This window comes from Myotis myotis, unplaced genomic scaffold, assembly GCF_014108235.1.
Source record: "Myotis myotis isolate mMyoMyo1 unplaced genomic scaffold, mMyoMyo1.p scaffold_m19_p_13, whole genome shotgun sequence".
NCBI classification, from domain to species: Eukaryota; Metazoa; Chordata; class Mammalia; order Chiroptera; family Vespertilionidae; genus Myotis; species Myotis myotis.
Window position 1 is genome coordinate 6,196,030 of NW_023416317.1, and position 16,897 is coordinate 6,212,926.

General features: G+C 53.4%; 1 protein-coding gene across 8 annotated transcripts in view; it reads left to right on the forward strand.

Annotated features, from left to right (window-relative positions):
* LRIG1 (leucine rich repeats and immunoglobulin like domains 1) overlaps positions 1 to 16,897 on the forward strand; it is a 101,585-nt gene that overhangs the window by 80,582 nt on the left and 4,106 nt on the right. For all 8 annotated transcript variants that reach the window (XM_036331617.1, XM_036331621.1, XM_036331625.1 and 5 more), the window contains 6 exons: positions 405 to 485; positions 3,653 to 3,724; positions 4,355 to 4,426; positions 7,614 to 7,777; positions 14,805 to 15,125; positions 16,393 to 16,674. In XM_036331617.1, the coding sequence (XP_036187510.1) occupies positions 405 to 485; positions 3,653 to 3,724; positions 4,355 to 4,426; positions 7,614 to 7,777; positions 14,805 to 15,125; positions 16,393 to 16,674 (992 nt within the window). The remainder of the gene's footprint in view (positions 1 to 404; positions 486 to 3,652; positions 3,725 to 4,354; positions 4,427 to 7,613; positions 7,778 to 14,804; positions 15,126 to 16,392; positions 16,675 to 16,897) is intronic.

Here is a 16,897-nt window from a genome sequence, read left to right on the forward strand (position 1 = left end):
AGAAAAGGGCCTCTGGTTGGTGAGAGAGCAGATGGAAACCTGACTTAGTGCCGGGCCAGGTGTCCGCTCTCGGGGGTGGACACAGACCAGGCTTCCCACGTGCTGCCTGCAACCCTCCTTCCCGGCCCCGGCCCACGGGGAGCAGATGAGGTGGGGGAGCTGCTTGCTCAACGTGCGTCAGGCCTGTGGGAAGCTGGGAAAGCCAGGCCTCCCCGCACGGGGTGCACCCCTGGGCCTCGGGCTCAGCGGCCTCGCTTCTCTCCATCGAGTGTCGCAGCTGGGCGCCCAGAATACACTTGAATGTTTCAGCCTCACGGCGGCAGTTTGGGTGGCCGTCTGTCCGCCACTTCCTGTGAAGAACGAGTGGAGAGCTGGGTGGTGAGCTGTCTGTCTGTCTTCCCCAGGGACCTGGGTCATAACGAGATCTCGGGCACAATAGAGGACACGAGCGGCGCGTTCACGGGGCTCGACAGCCTCAGCAAGCTGTGAGTATCGCCTCTGACGTCTGGGAGCTCCGCCCGGGGGGCCTCGGCCCCGGGCACCTGGGTCCCGGCCCAGCTGGGAGAGCGGCTGGCGTTGGTTTGGGAAGAGAAATCTGAGGAGGAGGGAGGGAGACGTGCTCCCAGCTTCTCTGGCCAGTGGTCTTGTTGCCCTGGGTGTTGGTTTCTTTAGGGCTGGAGACCTGGTGCCCCGGGCCTGTCAGAGCGCCCCCCCCCCCCCCCATTTAGAACTGATGTCAAACAGCCAAGTTTTCCATTGTTCTTTGCATGAAGGAGTCTTGACCTCTTCCTCGAAGAAATTGTGTGAAATGTGTAAAGCGAGTCTTTAATCAGTGTTTTGTTGTCGATCATACTTTTAAACAGAGGCGTTTACAGGGTAGTGTAGTAGCTGTTTCCATTGAAGGTGTCTGCCGTTTGTTTTGTTCTTTGAGTTCCTAGACTTGGCCAGGCCTTCTGTGAGGCCGCGCGTGTCCCATCTAGCAGTTCGCGAGGGCGGCTGCCGTGCGGCCTTTCTGCTGAGGAAACAGAACTGGAGGGGTTTGCCCAAGACCACACGGCTGGTGGGTGGCAGGTGGCATTCACCCACGTGTCTCCCTTGCTTGCCCCCCTTCTCTGTGTCCCCCCAGCACTCTCTGCAGGAGTGGGGACCGGAGGAGGACAGACGGGGGCGACAGGCCTGCTGCTGCCCCGAGCCTGCCCCTGACCGGAGGCGGGCGAGTGGGAAGTACCATCTGGGAGCAGCGGTGCGGGCCCTGGGGAGCGTGTACAGTGAATGTTTCTGATGTGCTTTGAGAAGTGGTTGTCATACCTTCTGTGCTCAGTTCTGAGTAAGAAGCTGTGCGTGCTGAGACTGTCTCTTCTTGCGTCCTATATTCTGACAGCTTGTCACAAGTGCCAGTCAGTCCTTTTCCCTGAAAACGTTCCCTCCTCCCCGCCTCCTGGCCCCTCTACCCCCCCATAGCACAGTGGGGGGTCTGCCCTGCCACATGGGACACCCGAAGCCTGCTCTTCCTCCACAGCAGCCTTGCGTCAGGGCTGTCCTCTGCCAGCCGAGCCCTGCCCCCACCCCAGATGTCTGCGGGGAGAATGTGGGCCTTGTTTCCATCTACCAGCAGGGTGATTAGCCCTGCGTACTTGAGGACTTGAGAATTTGCTTTATTGCTATTGTCACCATTAGAAATAACAGCCTGCCCTCACTGTCAGAGAGGCCAGTGTGACTCATATATAATGGCTGACAGAAGCACAACTTTCCTGGACCTAGCTTACTAGTTTGCAGGAGACTTCACCACAGTCAGAGCATTTGCTAGGACCTGGAGCTGAGTAATGCGAGGTGGGCGGTGCTTCAGGGCGAGGGGTTTAGTGCCCAGGGTGCTGTTACTGCTCCTCTGGGGGGGGGGGGGGGCAGGAAGGGGGAGGCCACTAGTTAGTGTGGCCACCGGCATCCGTGTGCACGGTTTATTTGGTCTCAACTGTAAGCTGCAGATTGAGAGGTGGTGGACATTCCGATGAGACTTCACATCCATGCAGACTGCCTCCGGGAGAAAGGAGAGGCAGCAGGGTCTTGGCCTCCGTGCCCCTATCACCTCCGGAGGCAGCAAACAGCTGGCTTTGTCTGAAGGCTACACTCAGTTGCTGGGCGGCGAGGGGGGGGGGGGGGGCAGGGGTCCTTAAGCAGAGGCCCGAGAAGAGAGTGTGTTCCTGGTGGGGCATCGGGAAGCCCCAATGGACATGGTTCACAGTGGCCAGGTAGCAGGCGGAGACAGCGCCTCCTCCGGGGCTGGCAGCTGCATCTGTCTATTCTGAGGGAGCATCTATTCTGAAGAAGCATCCGGGATTTGCCGAGACCCCAGGGCCCTTGCAGTTAGGCTGGTGCTGGGCCAGCAGCTGCCCTGCGTCCTTAGATTTCTCCAAGGCTGTGTTTTCTGCCCTTTGTCCTTTCCGGGAGGTCTGGGGCTTCGTTTTCCTTGTGGGTCCCAGTCTTCACCTAGGTCTGCAGGTGGAGCTGGCCTTGAGTTGAGATCTTGCTCCTGATTCTCAGTGGACCCTGGAGGAGGAACCTCTCCCTTCCCCCTGTATGAGCCAGGCCGGCTTTCTACCCTCCCTCCCCGCCCGCCCGCCCAGGCGTCGTCCCCCAGGTCAGCAGCTCGGATCTCCAGGGGTCTGTTCCCAGCAGTCCCTCTGTAACGGGCCTGGGGGGGAGCTCAGGTGCTCGGCAGGACCCCGTGTTCAGCAGCCAGTTCCCTGTGCGACAGGCTCTCATCAGAGTGCCTGGTGCCGAGGAGGGAACCCTGAGACCTTAGTTCTTTTCATCCCCTTGTCCAGCATCTTCAAGGTGCTGCTTCCCTTCCCTTCCCCCCGCCCACCGGTCCAGAAACAAGCTTTCCTGTGCATTGCACAGCCTTCCTGTGTCAGATCGTGATTCCTAAGAAAACTCAGCCGTCGCTGAGTTTGGGAGGGAATTGGCTGGAAGCAGGAGCCTCCCAGCGGGTGGGCGGCCCAGGGTCCGGGCAGGAGAGACAGGAGGCTGACCTGAGAGAACACCGCCCTGGGACGTGGTGAGCCTGGTCCATTGGTGTCATTGACAACCTGTGTTCTTGCTCAAGAGGCCAAGGCACTGCCCCTCAGGTCCTGAGGGCCTTCCTAGGCAGGTCCAGCTCCCTGGGGCAGGTGCAGACTAGGGAGCCATCTCCATGACCCTCCCTGCCTCTTCCTGCCTCCTCCTGCCTCTCCTGCCTCCTTGGGGACCTCCGTCCAGAATGCAGTTTTCAGAAGTGGGTGGTATTTGGTTCTGAGTTTTCATTTCCGTCTCTGACCACTTCCTCCTCCGAGGCCACGGCTACCCTCAGCCCCACCCTCGGGTGGTCCGTGGAGAGAGGCAGCCAGAACCAGGTGATTCCCACTTAATGTCCGAGGGGCCTTTCTGGCAATCTCAGCCTGTTGCCACCGCTGAATTCCAATGAAGATACGCCTTTCACTTCACCAAGGGGAAGGCCTGTGCGCTACTGCCCGTGAGCTCAGCACAGGCCAGGTCTCCACCTGCCGCTCGGGACACACTGTCAGGCAGCACTGCCCTAACTGTGTTCTTTCTCCCACCCCTCCTTCTGGCCCCCTCCCCTCCCCCACTGCCCCTTGTGGATGTTTGGAAACTGCAGATCTCTGTCTGGAAACAAGATCAAGTCGGTGGCTAAGAGAGCATTCTCGGGGCTGGACAGCCTGGAGCACCTGTGAGTACCTGGGCAGACCTTCCTTCCACCAAGTGCAGCTCGGGAGCCGCTGGCCACTTAGCCACAGTTGTAAGCCGAGATGCAGGCGATCGGAAACGCCAGCTGCTTCATTCTCGGTATAAGTCAGCTTCAACTCTGGCCTTTATTTGCCTGTGCCAGGAGCCTTGCACTGCACATGGCCCGGGGTGAGCTCCTAACGATGGATAAGTCCCCTCCGTCTCCTGCCCCGGCCAGGCCCCTCCACACTCCCAGGGCCTGGCCGGCCCAGCCTGGCATCTCCGCTGCAGTGGCTTCAGATTGCTTCGTGGGAGGTTTTCTCCTCGTGGGTCCGGGGAGGGTGACTCCAGTGCTGGATTCTTAGTGTATCTTGTCCGTGATCCAGGCTGACCTGTTGGAAAGGTCTGCCTGTTGGCTTGGTGGGCAGGCCTCTCCTGGCTCACGCTCCCCTGAAGGCTGGCTTGCTCCAGAGTTACTCCCCATGCTCCTGCCCATGTCTGCGAAAAGACAGCACGACACGGGCCTGGCTCCCCGCACAACCGGGCCGTCCTGAACACCCCGAGCCCTGGCTCAGATGCGGGCTGCCTAGAAGGTGCGGCGCTCTCTGCCTCAGTAAAGGGTGTTCTTTTGCAGGAACCTTGGCGAGAATGCGATCAGGTCTGTCCAGTTTGATGCCTTCGCGAAGATGAGGAACCTCAAAGAGCTGTGAGTACCCGGGCGTCTGGGCCCCGTTAGCACCCGCAGTGTCAGAGCGACAAAGGCCTTATTTGGATTGCCTCATCTTGTGAATAGTTGTTACCCCTTATCGTTGTGTGTAACATATTTTCTTTTAAAAAGATTCCCTGGGGGTTACTCTGGACCAGGGGTAAGCACACCACTTCCAGCTGTTCCCGGCTCTGGGTGCCATGGTCTGGGCAGCACAGACTTGCTGTAGCGGGCGGCGGCCGTGAATAGTGCGTAAGAGACGGGCGGGCCGGGTGCCAGGCAGCTGGGTTAGAGGAGACAGCCCAGCTGCGCTTGACCAGTGCTGCTCGGTCGCGGGACATGAGCCTAGACCACGCAGTCGCCCCTTTAGTTAGGGCAGGGGCACGCTTTCATCTTCCGGGTGTGCTTAAAATGAAGGGTCTGTGTCGAGCGGGGGCCGTGAGCAGGGCAGACATGACGGTGGGACGTCCAGGCCCAAGGCCCTGGAGTTCCTGGTTGGTGCTGCGCTGTGGGCTGTCATCGTGGGCCCGTGGGGGACGGTGGAGCTCCCCTGTGTCCTGTCTGTGGCAGAGGAGCCAGTCTCGGGATCTGGGTAGCGGCTTCCACGTTCCTTCCTTCTTCAGTGCAGAAATCTGATGCCGCAGCCTCAAGGCCTGGCCGGAAAGTTGGCCCCTGAGGTGCGGCCGTGGTTCTCACAGGGGTTGGCAAAGCGCAACGCCACGGGAGGGCCGTCTGCACCCTGACTCCTGAGGCCACTGGGGACCCTCGAATGCAGGCAGGCAGGGACGGAGGAACCAGAGCGGGAAGCAGGCCCTGGCGACACCCTCGTGGTGAGACGGACTGTGCTGTGAGGTTCCCGCCCGTCCAGTAGTGCTTTTCGGAAGGGTCCCGCATTAGAGCGGGCGCGCGTGGAGGCTGGCACACGGACGGATGTGTGACATGGCACAGAGAGCCGGGTGTTGATTGTAAAATCTAAGCCGTGAGTACGGAGTGTTTACATTACATTTCTTCCAGCCTTTCTGTTTTTGAAACTTTTCAACTATAATGTTAAAAATATCTAAGTAAGTGGGAAGAGGATATTTGAGAGAAAGGAAAGGACAGGAGATAAGATGTCCCTTTGGCCTTCTAAAAATTGCGGTTTCCTGAGACAGCGTTCTAGTTGGAAGCAGCTGCACACTCCCAGGTGCGGGACATGGCTCTCCCACCCCCGCATCTGCGGGCCGGAGGCACAGCTTGGCCCTCCGCCTGCGTTTCCCATCAGTCACTGCATGTACCAGCTGTGCCTGGCCCCGGGCCCAGCCTTCTGCTGGAGAAACGGTGAATTCCACTTGGTCATTTTCTTCCCCATCAGATCAAGGCAGGTTGTACTGTGTGCTTAGTCATCCTCTGGGTAAATTTCCACAGTGATGATTAGAAACACACTCTGAGTTGGAGTCATGAGATGCACGAGGGAGCCGCGGAAAGAGTGTTGGGACGGCTGGAGGCGGCCGCGGAGGACGTTGGCGAGGCTGCGTTAGAGTTGGGGTAGTAGGCGTTCAGTCGGCAGGGCCTCGGGGTGCTGGCAGGGTCCTTGTCCAGTCTCAGCCCAGCCTTTCTTTGCAGTAACTCGTGTGTGTGGGCAGAGGCCAGGGCCCAGCGCCCTCTGTCCTGTTGGTCCTCACGAAGGCTTTCTCTCCGCCGAGTGCCGGTAGCTTCTGCGGCCTGGGCTCCCGAGGGCGCTTCATTGTGGAGGATGGGGAAGCCCTCAGGATGGGACGCAGGGACGCTGAGTGTGTGGTGTGAGGCTTGACCCTTTCCACACACGTTTCTCACCCAGGACAGTGTCCCAGTGTGTTCCTGTGGCTCAGATGAAATCGGTCCCTGTCCCCCTCTGGGTGCCGACCGCCGCACCGGAAGGCCCAGTGTCTGGCTGGACACATGTCCGAGCACCAGGCCGTCCTGCTGCTTGAGAGGAAGGGGCGGCACCCAGACCCCTCCTGGGGGGACCCGTGAGCTCCTTACAGGGAGCGCTCCCCTCGTCACCAGGCCGTTGACTCTGCAGCAGAACAGCCCCCCGAGGTCTAAGCACAGAGCTACCTGCCCCCCAAGTTCAGATAAAAGCTAATGCTGATTTGAAGGTCTGACCTGGGCCAGCATCCCACTTATCATGGCTTTGAGGCAATTGCTCTGTCTTTAAAAAGATTCTTCCCAAAGTAAGCTTGGTCAGTGAAGATGCCCCGCTAACCAGGGCCGGCAGGAGGGGCGGGAAGCGAAGGTGTGATGTGGCTGAGCGGCTGCAGCCTCGCTCCCTGGCTGTGACCTCAGCAGCCACAGTGAAACAAGGGAGCTGTGCCGGCGTCGGAGGAAGATGGTGGGTGAGACGGAGGCTGATGGCGTGGTGTTGGCCCCTGTCACGTTTGGAGTTTCCAGGCACGCGTGTCCTGGGGACGGGGTGTGACCAGGAGCCCCGGTGTCTCCTGGGCCTGGGAACAGGGCAGTGAGACCCTGGGTTGGCTTGTCTTCGAGTGACTGTGCAGGAAGGAATGTCCAGAGATGGCGATTCCGATTTCTGTTCAAAGGCGGAGCCTCAATTGCTAAGAAATGAAAATGAAAATATTCTCTGTTTTGGTTGGAGCCTCACAAAACCAAAGTGGCGCGTTCCCATGCCCCGGCAGCGCGGTGAGCTCAGCTCTGGGAGCGGAGCCGCAGGCCTCCCTGGTGCTGGCGCAGCGACGCGGGCGGACGAGTGTGGGCCAGGCCCGCCTCCGAGGAAACACGCAGCCCTGCCAGACAAGGGACCGTCGTGTAGAGGTGGCGCCTCCGCAGAACTGGTGCAGCATGGAGATCACGGTCCCAGGCCCCCTGCGGCTCCCTTGTTCACCAGGAGCCCTGCTCTCAGGCCCGGAGCGTGAGCGTCCCGGTCACGGCAGAGCATGGCGGTCGGAGGACGTGTCTGAACGCGGCTGGTGCTGTGCACGTGGTGCTCGGGCCCGCGTCCCAGTGTCACCCAGAGCGTGTTAGATGCAGGGTCGTGGGTCCACCCCGCCTACGCAGCCAGAAGCTGCGTTTTACCAGCATCTCCAGGTGGATGGCCTGTGGCCGCAGAGGGACCGGGAGGGAACCATGCCCATCAACCTGCTGCACGAGCGGCAGAAGCTGACCAGGCGACGGGTCGCTGTGGCGCTGAGCATTTCTGTTTCTCTTGCAGCCGCATCAGCAGCGAGAGCTTCCTGTGTGACTGCCAGCTCCGGTGGTTGCCCTCGTGGCTGCTGGGCCGGACGCTGCAGGCCTCCGTGACCGCCACCTGCGCCCACCCGGAAGCGCTGCAGGGCCAGAGCATCTTCTCGGTGCCCCCGGAGAGTTTCGTGTGTGGTAAGCCCGTCTGTGGTCGTCTCCCGTGCCGGGCGCGGAGCCAGGAGCTCGTCATGGGGTGGTTCCTGTGACCAGAGCGGTTTCCATCAGCTGCTGGGTGCTGCTTGCCTCCCACGGAAACCACACGTGGTGTTTACGGCCAGGCCGCCTCCTTATGCGGCTCTTGGAGTCCACGCTTTAGGCAGAAGGGAGTGGGGTGGTTCAGTTACAAATCAGAGTAATCAGTTACAGGAAGATAGTTTGTTATTTCAGGAGGGCTCTGGGGCCTGGTGTGGCTATGGATTTGCTCAGTGTCGGAGCCTGGGTTTTAATGTGTTTCTTTCCAACCCCAAGAATGAAAGGTTAAATGCAGGAAGAACGAGTCCCAGGAGAACATGCGCTGTAGTAAAAATAATTCCTTCATGTTGACTTGCCCTCTTGCTGTTTCTCAAACCACTGAATCTGCACTTGTAGCTTGAAATTCCTTTTCCTTCTGATTGTTGGAACGCAGCTCTTGCCCAGGGGTGGTTGGGCTCCAGCGCAGATAGGAATAGTGCCGTGGCCAGGGAGACGTGTTCCGAGAATGACCACTTGTGCGCTGTTCCTGGTCTGTGCTCTGAGCAGGAGCGAAGCGGGTGGGGGTCCCAGGCCTGCCTGGAGCAGCTGGGCCAGCATGAGTCCAGCTGCCTCCATCGCTCCTCCCCGTCTGCCCGAGCTCCGGTCCCTGCTCTGGTGATCATACCCAGGAGCACCCCTAGTGATATGGGGGCCCCTGTGGGCTACTTCTTGGCCCTACTTTGTGCGCACAGTCATAGCCGTGTGCCCGCCCACCTTTCTCCCGATCAGTCCAGCACAGCCTTAAAGACCCTGCCAACGCGGTAGCAGCTTTTCTTACTGATCAGTCTCCTGGGAGCTCCGTGCAGAAGGTGGGGTGCACGTGGCTCTCACCCCTGGGGCAGATGCTCCTCAGGGCCTGGTCCTTAGGGCGCCAGGATGGTCAGAGCTCTCTGAGGTCGAGTGCTCTGCCCTCTCTCCCTCTCCTTTCCCTTTATATGTCGCATGTAGCCTCCAGCCTGTGGCCCTGGCATGTTCTGGGCTGTAGCACCTCTTACCCCTTGGGCTCCCACCCAGGTGTCATCGGGTATGGGTGGGAGCCATGGAAACACTGGCAGAGAGCAAAGGTGCAAGCTCTGTGCTAGTCTCCCATTCATTTTTTATAAGATGGAGATGTGAGCATCACACCCACTAGAGCGGGGTCCTCAAACTACGTACGGCCCGCGGGCCACATGCAAATACAAATATTGCATTTGTTCCCGTTTTGTTTTTTTACTTCAAAATAAGATATGTGCAGTGTGCATAGGAATTTGTTCATAGTTTTATTTTTAAACTATAGTCCGGTCCTCCAGAGGTCTGAGGGACAGTGAACTGGCCCCCTGTTTAAAAAGTCTGAGGACCCATGCACTAGAAGGACCACAGGAATCAGTTCAGATAACAAGTGAGGGTGCGGGTGGGGAGAGACAGAGCCCCCTTGGGGCGGGGGAATGGTGCAGCCGCTTGGAGACAGTCTGTCAGTTCCTTAAACAACCAAACAGCAATCCTACTCATAGCTCTCTACTCAGAGAGATGGAAACGGACGTCCACATGGACACCTGTGCACGAAGGTTCATAGCAACAGGACTCGGAATAGCCAAAAAGTGGAGCTAACCCAGTGCCCACCAGGTGCTGAATGGGCAGATAAAACGTGGCGTAGCCATGCAGTGGGATGTCACTGGGCCATCACAGAGGGAGTCAGGCATACAACACAGACGAACCTCACGAAAGACCACATGTTGTAGGATTGCGGTCACATGAATAGGAAAACCAGTGCAGGTGGCAAGCAGATCAGTGGTTGCTGGGGGGACGGTGGGAGAAGGGATGGTGGTCAACAGGCATGGGGTTTCTTTTGGAGGTGGTGAAAATGTTTTTAAAATCAACTGTGATGATGGTTGCACATATTTGTGAATATAGTACAAACCATGGAATTACATACTTTAAACAGGTGAATTCTATTTCAATAAAGCTATTTTTTTAAAGATAAATAGAATTTTTATACCATAAAATTCACCCCTGTAAAGTGTACAATTCAGTGGTTTTTAGAATACTGAAAAGTTGTGTAACCCTCACTACTAATTCCAAAAGGTTTTCGTCACCCCTAAATGTGCTCCATGTCCCAGGCCCGCAGCCGCTGCTCTGCTTCCATCTCTCTGTTTTATGTATTTTTGATGGTTCATGTCAATGGAGCCGTACAATATGTGGTCTTCTGTGCCTGGCTTTTTTCACAGCATAATTTTTTAGGATGTATCAGTACTTCATTCTTATAAATGGCTGAATAATAATCCATTGTATGGATATACATGTTATTTATCCATTATCAGTGATGGACATTTAGGTTGTTCCTCTTTTTTGGTTATTGTAAACAATGCTGCTATGAATATTTGTGTCCAAGTTTTGTGTGAATTCTTTTGGGTACATAAGTAGGAGTGGAATTGCTGGGTCATATGGCAACTCTGTTTTACTTTTTGAGGAACTGCCAACTGTTTTCCAAAGTGGCTGCATCATTTCATAGCCACCGACAGTGTATGAGGGTTTCGCTTTTTCCACGTCCTTGTCAGCATTTGTTACTTCTTAATTTATCTATAATAGTTGATGTGAAGTGGATTTTCAGTGTGCGTTGTTTTTTTTTTCCACTATATATTTTTTTAATTCTCACTCGAGGATATGTTTTTCATTGATTTTAGAGAAGTGGGGGTTGGGGAGAAAGAAACACCGATCAGTTGCCTCCCGCACATTCCTCAATGGGGGATTGAACCCACACCCTGAGTTCGTGTGCTGACCAGGAATCGAACCCACCACCTTTCAGTGTACAGGACGATACTCCAACCAACAGCCACACTGGCCAGAGCTCATTGTGTTTTATTTGCATTTCCCTAATGACTGCTGTTGATCATGTTTTCATATCGTCATTGAACACACACACACACACAATCTGCTCTAGAATAATGGCTGTTCAGATCCTTTGCTTATGTTTGTCTTTTTATTGAGCTGAAAAGTTCTTTATATATCGAGATTTAGACCCTCATCAGATATATGACTTGCCAATATTTTATCCCAACCTGTGCATTATTTTTCCATTTTTTGATGGTTGAGGCACAAAAGTTTTAAATTTTGATAAAGTCCAGTTTCTCTATTTTTTCTCCTGCCATTTCCGCTTTTGGTGTCAGATCTAAGACACTGCTGCCTCAGGCAAGGCCACGGAGCCTTTCCTTCTAAGAGTTTTATGGTTTTAGTTGCCACATAGACTTCACTTTTGTTTTTTTGAAGAATATTTTGACTATTGTGGTTCTCTTGCATTTCCCTATAAAGTTTTTGATCAGCTTGTCAACCTCTGCAATCGACACAATTGGCATTTTGAAATAGGAATTCCATTGAACCTGTACATTAATTTGGGGAGTATTGCTGTCTTAATATTAATTCATGAAAGTGGGATGGCTTTTCGTGTGGTTTTTGTTGTTGTTTTGTAGCTCTTCTGTAATTTCTTTCAGTGGTGTTTTGTGGTTTTCATTGTACACATTTTAAAAATTCTTTCTGGAGCTATTTTAAATGGTATTCTTGATTTCATTTTTAAAGTTTCATTGCTAGTGCATAGAAATGCAATTGAATTTTATATGTTGATCTTGTATCCTGCAACTGTGTTGAAATAATTTATTAGTTCTAATAGTTTTTCAGTAAATTCCTTAGGTTTTCTTTATATGTGATCATCATGCCATTTGGAAAAAGATACTTTTACTTCTTTTCCAGTCTGGCTCTCTTTTACTTATTTATTTTTGCCTAATTGCTCTGGCTAGAATCTCCAGTACATTATTGAGTAGAAGTGATGAGGGTAGACATCCTTGTCTTTTTTTCTGCTCTTAGGGGGAAACATTCAGTCTTTCACCATTAAGTCTGATGTTAGCTGTGGATTTTTCTTAGATGACCTTTATCAAGTTGTGGAAGTTCCCTTCTATTTATAATTTGTTCATAAAAACATTTCAGCTTTTCTCATGAGAGGGTGTTGGGTTTTGCCAGATGCTTTTTTTTGCACCTGTTGATAAGATCAGGTGGGTTTTACCTTTATTTTTTTGATAATGGTGTAATGCCTTGATTTGTGGATGTTAAGCCAGCCTTGTATTGCTGGGATAAATCCAGCTCGTTCATGCTATATGATTCTTTTTACATGTTGTGGGATTTGTTTTGCTAGTATATTTGTTGAGGATTTTGTTGAGTTTTCACTTGTAAAGGTGTGTAGTTTTTTTGTTTTTGGTGATGTTTTTGTCTGGTTTGTTAACAGATAAAATACTTGCCTCAGAGAATGGAGCTGGGAAGTGTTCCCTCCTAATACGTTTTTGGGGAAGAGTTTATAAAGATTGCTGATAATCCTTATTTAAATGTTTGGTAAAGTTCAACAGTAGTACCTTTTAGGTCTGGGCTTTTCTTTGTGGGAAGTTTTAAAATTATTAATTCAGTCTGTTTACTTGTTAGAACTATGCAAATTATGCATTTCTTCTCCAGTCAGTTTTGGTAGCTTGTGTCTTCCTCAGAATTTGTGCATTTCAAACTGGTTGTCTAGTTTGTGGGCAGTTATTCACAGTAGCCCCTGTATCCTTGTTCATTGCTGTGAAGTTGGTAGTAATGTCCCTTCTTTAATTCCAAAGTTTGAGTCTTCTCCTTTCTGCTCTTACCCTTTCATTTCAGCCGGAATGATTTCCTTCTGTATTTCTTGTAAAGTAGGTCTGGTAGCAATGAATTGTCTTAGGTTTCTGTTTTTTTTCTAAACCTGAGAATAATTTACTTTCGCCTTCATTTTTGAAAGGATGGTTTTGCCGGATGTAGGATCCTTCTTTGGCATTCTCTCTCTTCCAGTGCTTGGACTGTGTGTTCCTGCTGCCTTTGACCTCCGTGGTTCTGGTGAGAGATTAGCTGTCACTTTACCAAGGTACCTTGTGTGTGATGAGTTGCTGACCTTGCTGCTTTCAGGATTCTCTGTTGGCAGCTTGACTGTGATGCACCTGGGTGTGGTCTCTGAATTTATTCTATTTGGAGTTTGCTGAGCTTCTTGGATGTGTAGATGCATGTTTTTCACCAACTATGGAAAGTTTGGGGCCATTATTTCTTCAAATATTGTTTCTGCTGCTTTTCTTTCTTCTTCTTAGACTCCCAGTGTTTGCATGCTTAGTGCGGTCTCACAGGCCTCTGTGGCTCCCTTCACTTTCCTTCATTCTTCCTTTGTGATGTTTCTCAGACTGGATTCTCTCAATTGACCTGTTTCAAGTTTACTGACTCTTCTGCCCACTTAGCTTGGCTCTTGAGCCCTTCTAGTGAGTTTTCCATTTAAGTTATTATACTTTTAAACTCCAACACTTAGATTTGGATCATGTTTGCAATTTATATCTCTTTATTGGTATTCTTTATTTGGTAGGAAAGTATTTGCATACTTTCCTTTAATTTTCTTAGACCTGGTTTCCTTTAGTTCTTTGGACATATTTACAAAGCCAATTTAAAGTCTTTCTTTACTAAAGCCAAGATCTGAGCTTCCTTGAGGACATTGTTGATTTTTTTCTCCTGTTTCTTTGTGTGCTTTGTAGTTTTTGGTTGAAAACCGAACATTTAAAATAAAATATGGAAACTGGCCGAAGCCAGTTTGGCTCAGTGGATAGAGCGTCGGCCTGCGGACTGAGGGGTCCCGGGTTCGATTCCGGTCAGGGGCATGTGCCTGGGTTGCGGGCATATCCCCAGTGGGAGATGTGCAGGAGGCAGCTGATCGATGTTTCTCTCTCATCGATGTTTCTAACTCTCTATCTCTCTCCCATCCTCTCTATAAAAAAATCAATAAAATATATTAAAAATAAAATAAAATAAAATATGGAAACTGGAAATCAGTGTCCCTCTCGTCCCCCAGGTGTACTGTTGTCCTGTTAATTCGCTTGTTTGTTCAGTGACTTTCTGGACAGATGTTATAAATCCTGTCTGTGTAGCCACTGAGGTCTCCCTGGTTACATCCTTAAGTCCCGTCAACCAGGAAGTCTCCGTCCTTTGCCCAGCATCACTCTGTTTGCACGGATCTTCAGTTAGGGCCGGTTGCAGGCGAGGAATTGGGCCTCCAGGCCCTTGCTGGGGGCACACAGCCCTGCACATGCGTTCTCGGTCCTCAGGAACATGGTGGACCTCTCCAGAGCCCGGTCAGCACTTCGGTCGCCTGGTTTCCATTTCTGTTTCCGACCAGCCTCTTGGTGCCCCAGTGGTATCACTGCCCACCAGGCTGCTGATTTCATCAGATGCCCTCAGGGTGGGGCTCCCCTTGCTGAGCACAGGGCATCGGTCAGATAAAGACACACCTGAGGGTGGGCTTAGGGGGAGGCTCCAAACCCATCCTGCCCTTCAGTGATTGCTTAGCAGCTGGGCTCCCAGGATACCACAGAGCTGGAGAGCAGGATAAAATACCACAAAGTTCACTTTTCTTCTAGAGATTCATGCATTTTCTTGACCACACCCCATGGGTTGTTGTAGCCTCTGGTGGAGTCTTTGGGGATAAAATAACTTTTTTCCAGAATTCTGAAGCAGTTGACCCTTTTGCTGGTGCTTTCCTTGCCCTGACAGAGGTGCGTATTTTCACAAGTCTGCGTTCTGACACCTGCGAGTGCTTCAGAGGAAAGCTTGTGATGAGGCCTGTGCATTCTCATCCGGGAGGTCCTGACTGTTCAGTGTGCTAAATGAGCAAGTAAAGCTGCTTGCAGCCTTAGGGAGCCCGCTGGGTGCTTTGCGGTGGAGCACCAGTGGACTGATCTGTGACCAAGGCGTGCGTGACTTCCGAGGCGATCGCCACTCGTGGGTGTAAAACTGGACGAGGCAGGCTCCCCAGGTGGGAGTGCCCCCGTGTTCGGTGGAGCTGAGGACGTGCTGTCCCTGTGGAACGGCAGCTGGTGCCTCTGGGTCCTAAGTGCCTGGTGACTTACAGTGGCTCTTCTCTCCCCAGAGGACTTGCCAAAGCCACAGATCATCACCCAGCCGGAGACGACGGTGGCCGTGGTGGGCAGGGACGTCCGGTTCACGTGCTCGGCAGCCAGCAGCAGCAGCTCCCCCATGACCTTTGCCTGGAAGAAGGACAGTGAGGTCCTGGCCGACGCCGACATGGAGAACTTTGCCCACGTGCGGGCACAGGACGGGGAGGTGATGGAGTACACCACCATCCTGCACCTCCGCCACGTCACTTTCGGGCACGAGGGCCGTTACCAGTGCATCATCACCAACCACTTCGGCTCCACCTACTCGCACAAGGCCAGGCTCACTGTGAACGGTACGCAGGCACCCCCCGGCTGCCCTGTGCTCGGCTCCTGCACATCCACACGTGGCCGTCCTCTGTTACCGTGCGGAGGACTGAGATGGCCTGCACGCGCGTCACCATTGCCTGGGTGGGCCCCAGGGAAGCTTTGAAGATTCTCAGTGGAGTCCTTGTTTTGGGGATAAAATAACTTTTGTCCACTTACTATGTTAAGTGAAATTGTGGGCCTAAGCCTTTTTTTTATCCATTTATTATCCTCCATAAAACAAATGTCTGGTATCCAGATCCAAGATACCTGATCCTGGGGAAGTGGCCGCGCCCTCTGAGTAGATGGCACAGCCTTGGAGCAGAGGCCAGCCCGGGGCAGGTCAGCCAGCGGTGGGGCAGCCGCGCCCGCCTCCCAGAGGCTGTGGAGGGCAAGGCTGGTGTGAGTGCAACCTGAGGGCAAGCAGTCAGTCCTGCGGGTGTTTGACAAGGGTTTTCACTGGGGACACAGTCTCGGAGCCTGTCAGGTTGGCTTCTTCACAACTGTTTAGGGCAGAGGAGGAGTTAGCCACCCAACCCCCCTTAGCCTAATGAGATGTCCCTGATTATTAAGCTTCTAATTAAAAAGTGCTGGAACCAGTGCGTTCTCAGGGCCTTGCAGACCACAGGAAAACATACCCGTCACCACACTGGCTGGTTCTTTTGGCTTTTCTGGGGGAATCCTCATTGTTTCTCAAAAACTCAGTGAGCTGTTAGCCTCTCCAGCAAATAACCTTGACAGGCCGTGCTGGATGCTGACCGTGGGGGGGGGGGGGGGGGGGGGTCAACGTGTGGGACAAGTGCTTTCAGCTTTGTGTGCAGGGCCTTGGCCCACACCCTCCAGACAGGACTTCAGGAGGGAGCTCTCCCGCTTCTCCAGGGGCAAGGGCGGGCACCTCCCCCTCCCGTCAGTGCCTCCTGCTGGAGTAGCAGTTTGGTTTCCCAGGCTCTCCTGCCGGTACTTAAGGTGGGCAGGCACCAGGCCTGCATTCACGGGGTGTCCTGGGACAGACTGATTACCATGCGAGGGGCGGGTACCAGAGAGACTGATGGAAGTGCTCTGCTGTGGCCACGAGCAGCCGACAGCGTGGGGGACCTGCAGCTGCTCATTCCAAGGTGGCTTTCCTGGGGGTAGGCAGACCTTGGCACGCAGGGTGGTAAAGTGGCGAGCGACACCCAGACATGGGAGGGCTGTTGCCTGAGGGTTTTCCTGTCCGTGGCTCTGGCTTTCCCGTGACCTGACCTGACTGTGTTACAGTGTTACCATCGTTCACCAAAATGCCACACGACATCGCCATCCGGACTGGCACCATGGCCCGCCTCGAGTGTGCTGCCACCGGCCACCCTAACCCCCAGATCGCCTGGCAGAAGGATGGAGGCACTGACTTCCCCGCCGCTCGTGAGCGACGCATGCACGTCATGCCTGACGATGACGTGTTCTTCATCACGGACGTGAAGCTCGATGACATGGGGGTTTACAGCTGCACCGCCCAGAACTTGGCTGGCTCCATCTCGGCCAACGCCACCCTGACTGTCCTAGGTTCGCCTGCGGCTACACTCGGTGTATACGTGTGGGTGTGGGTGACAGATTTTCTTAAACTTCACAGATACCTAGAGTCCATATTCTTCAACCATTTGTGGAGCCTGGTGTGGGCAGTGTGCTGGTGGTTCATACTTGAATATTTTAGGCTGCTTTATAAGATTTTTTTTTTTTAATAAAATAGGGCTTAGGTATAAAACACTAGATGAGAATTGCTCTGAAA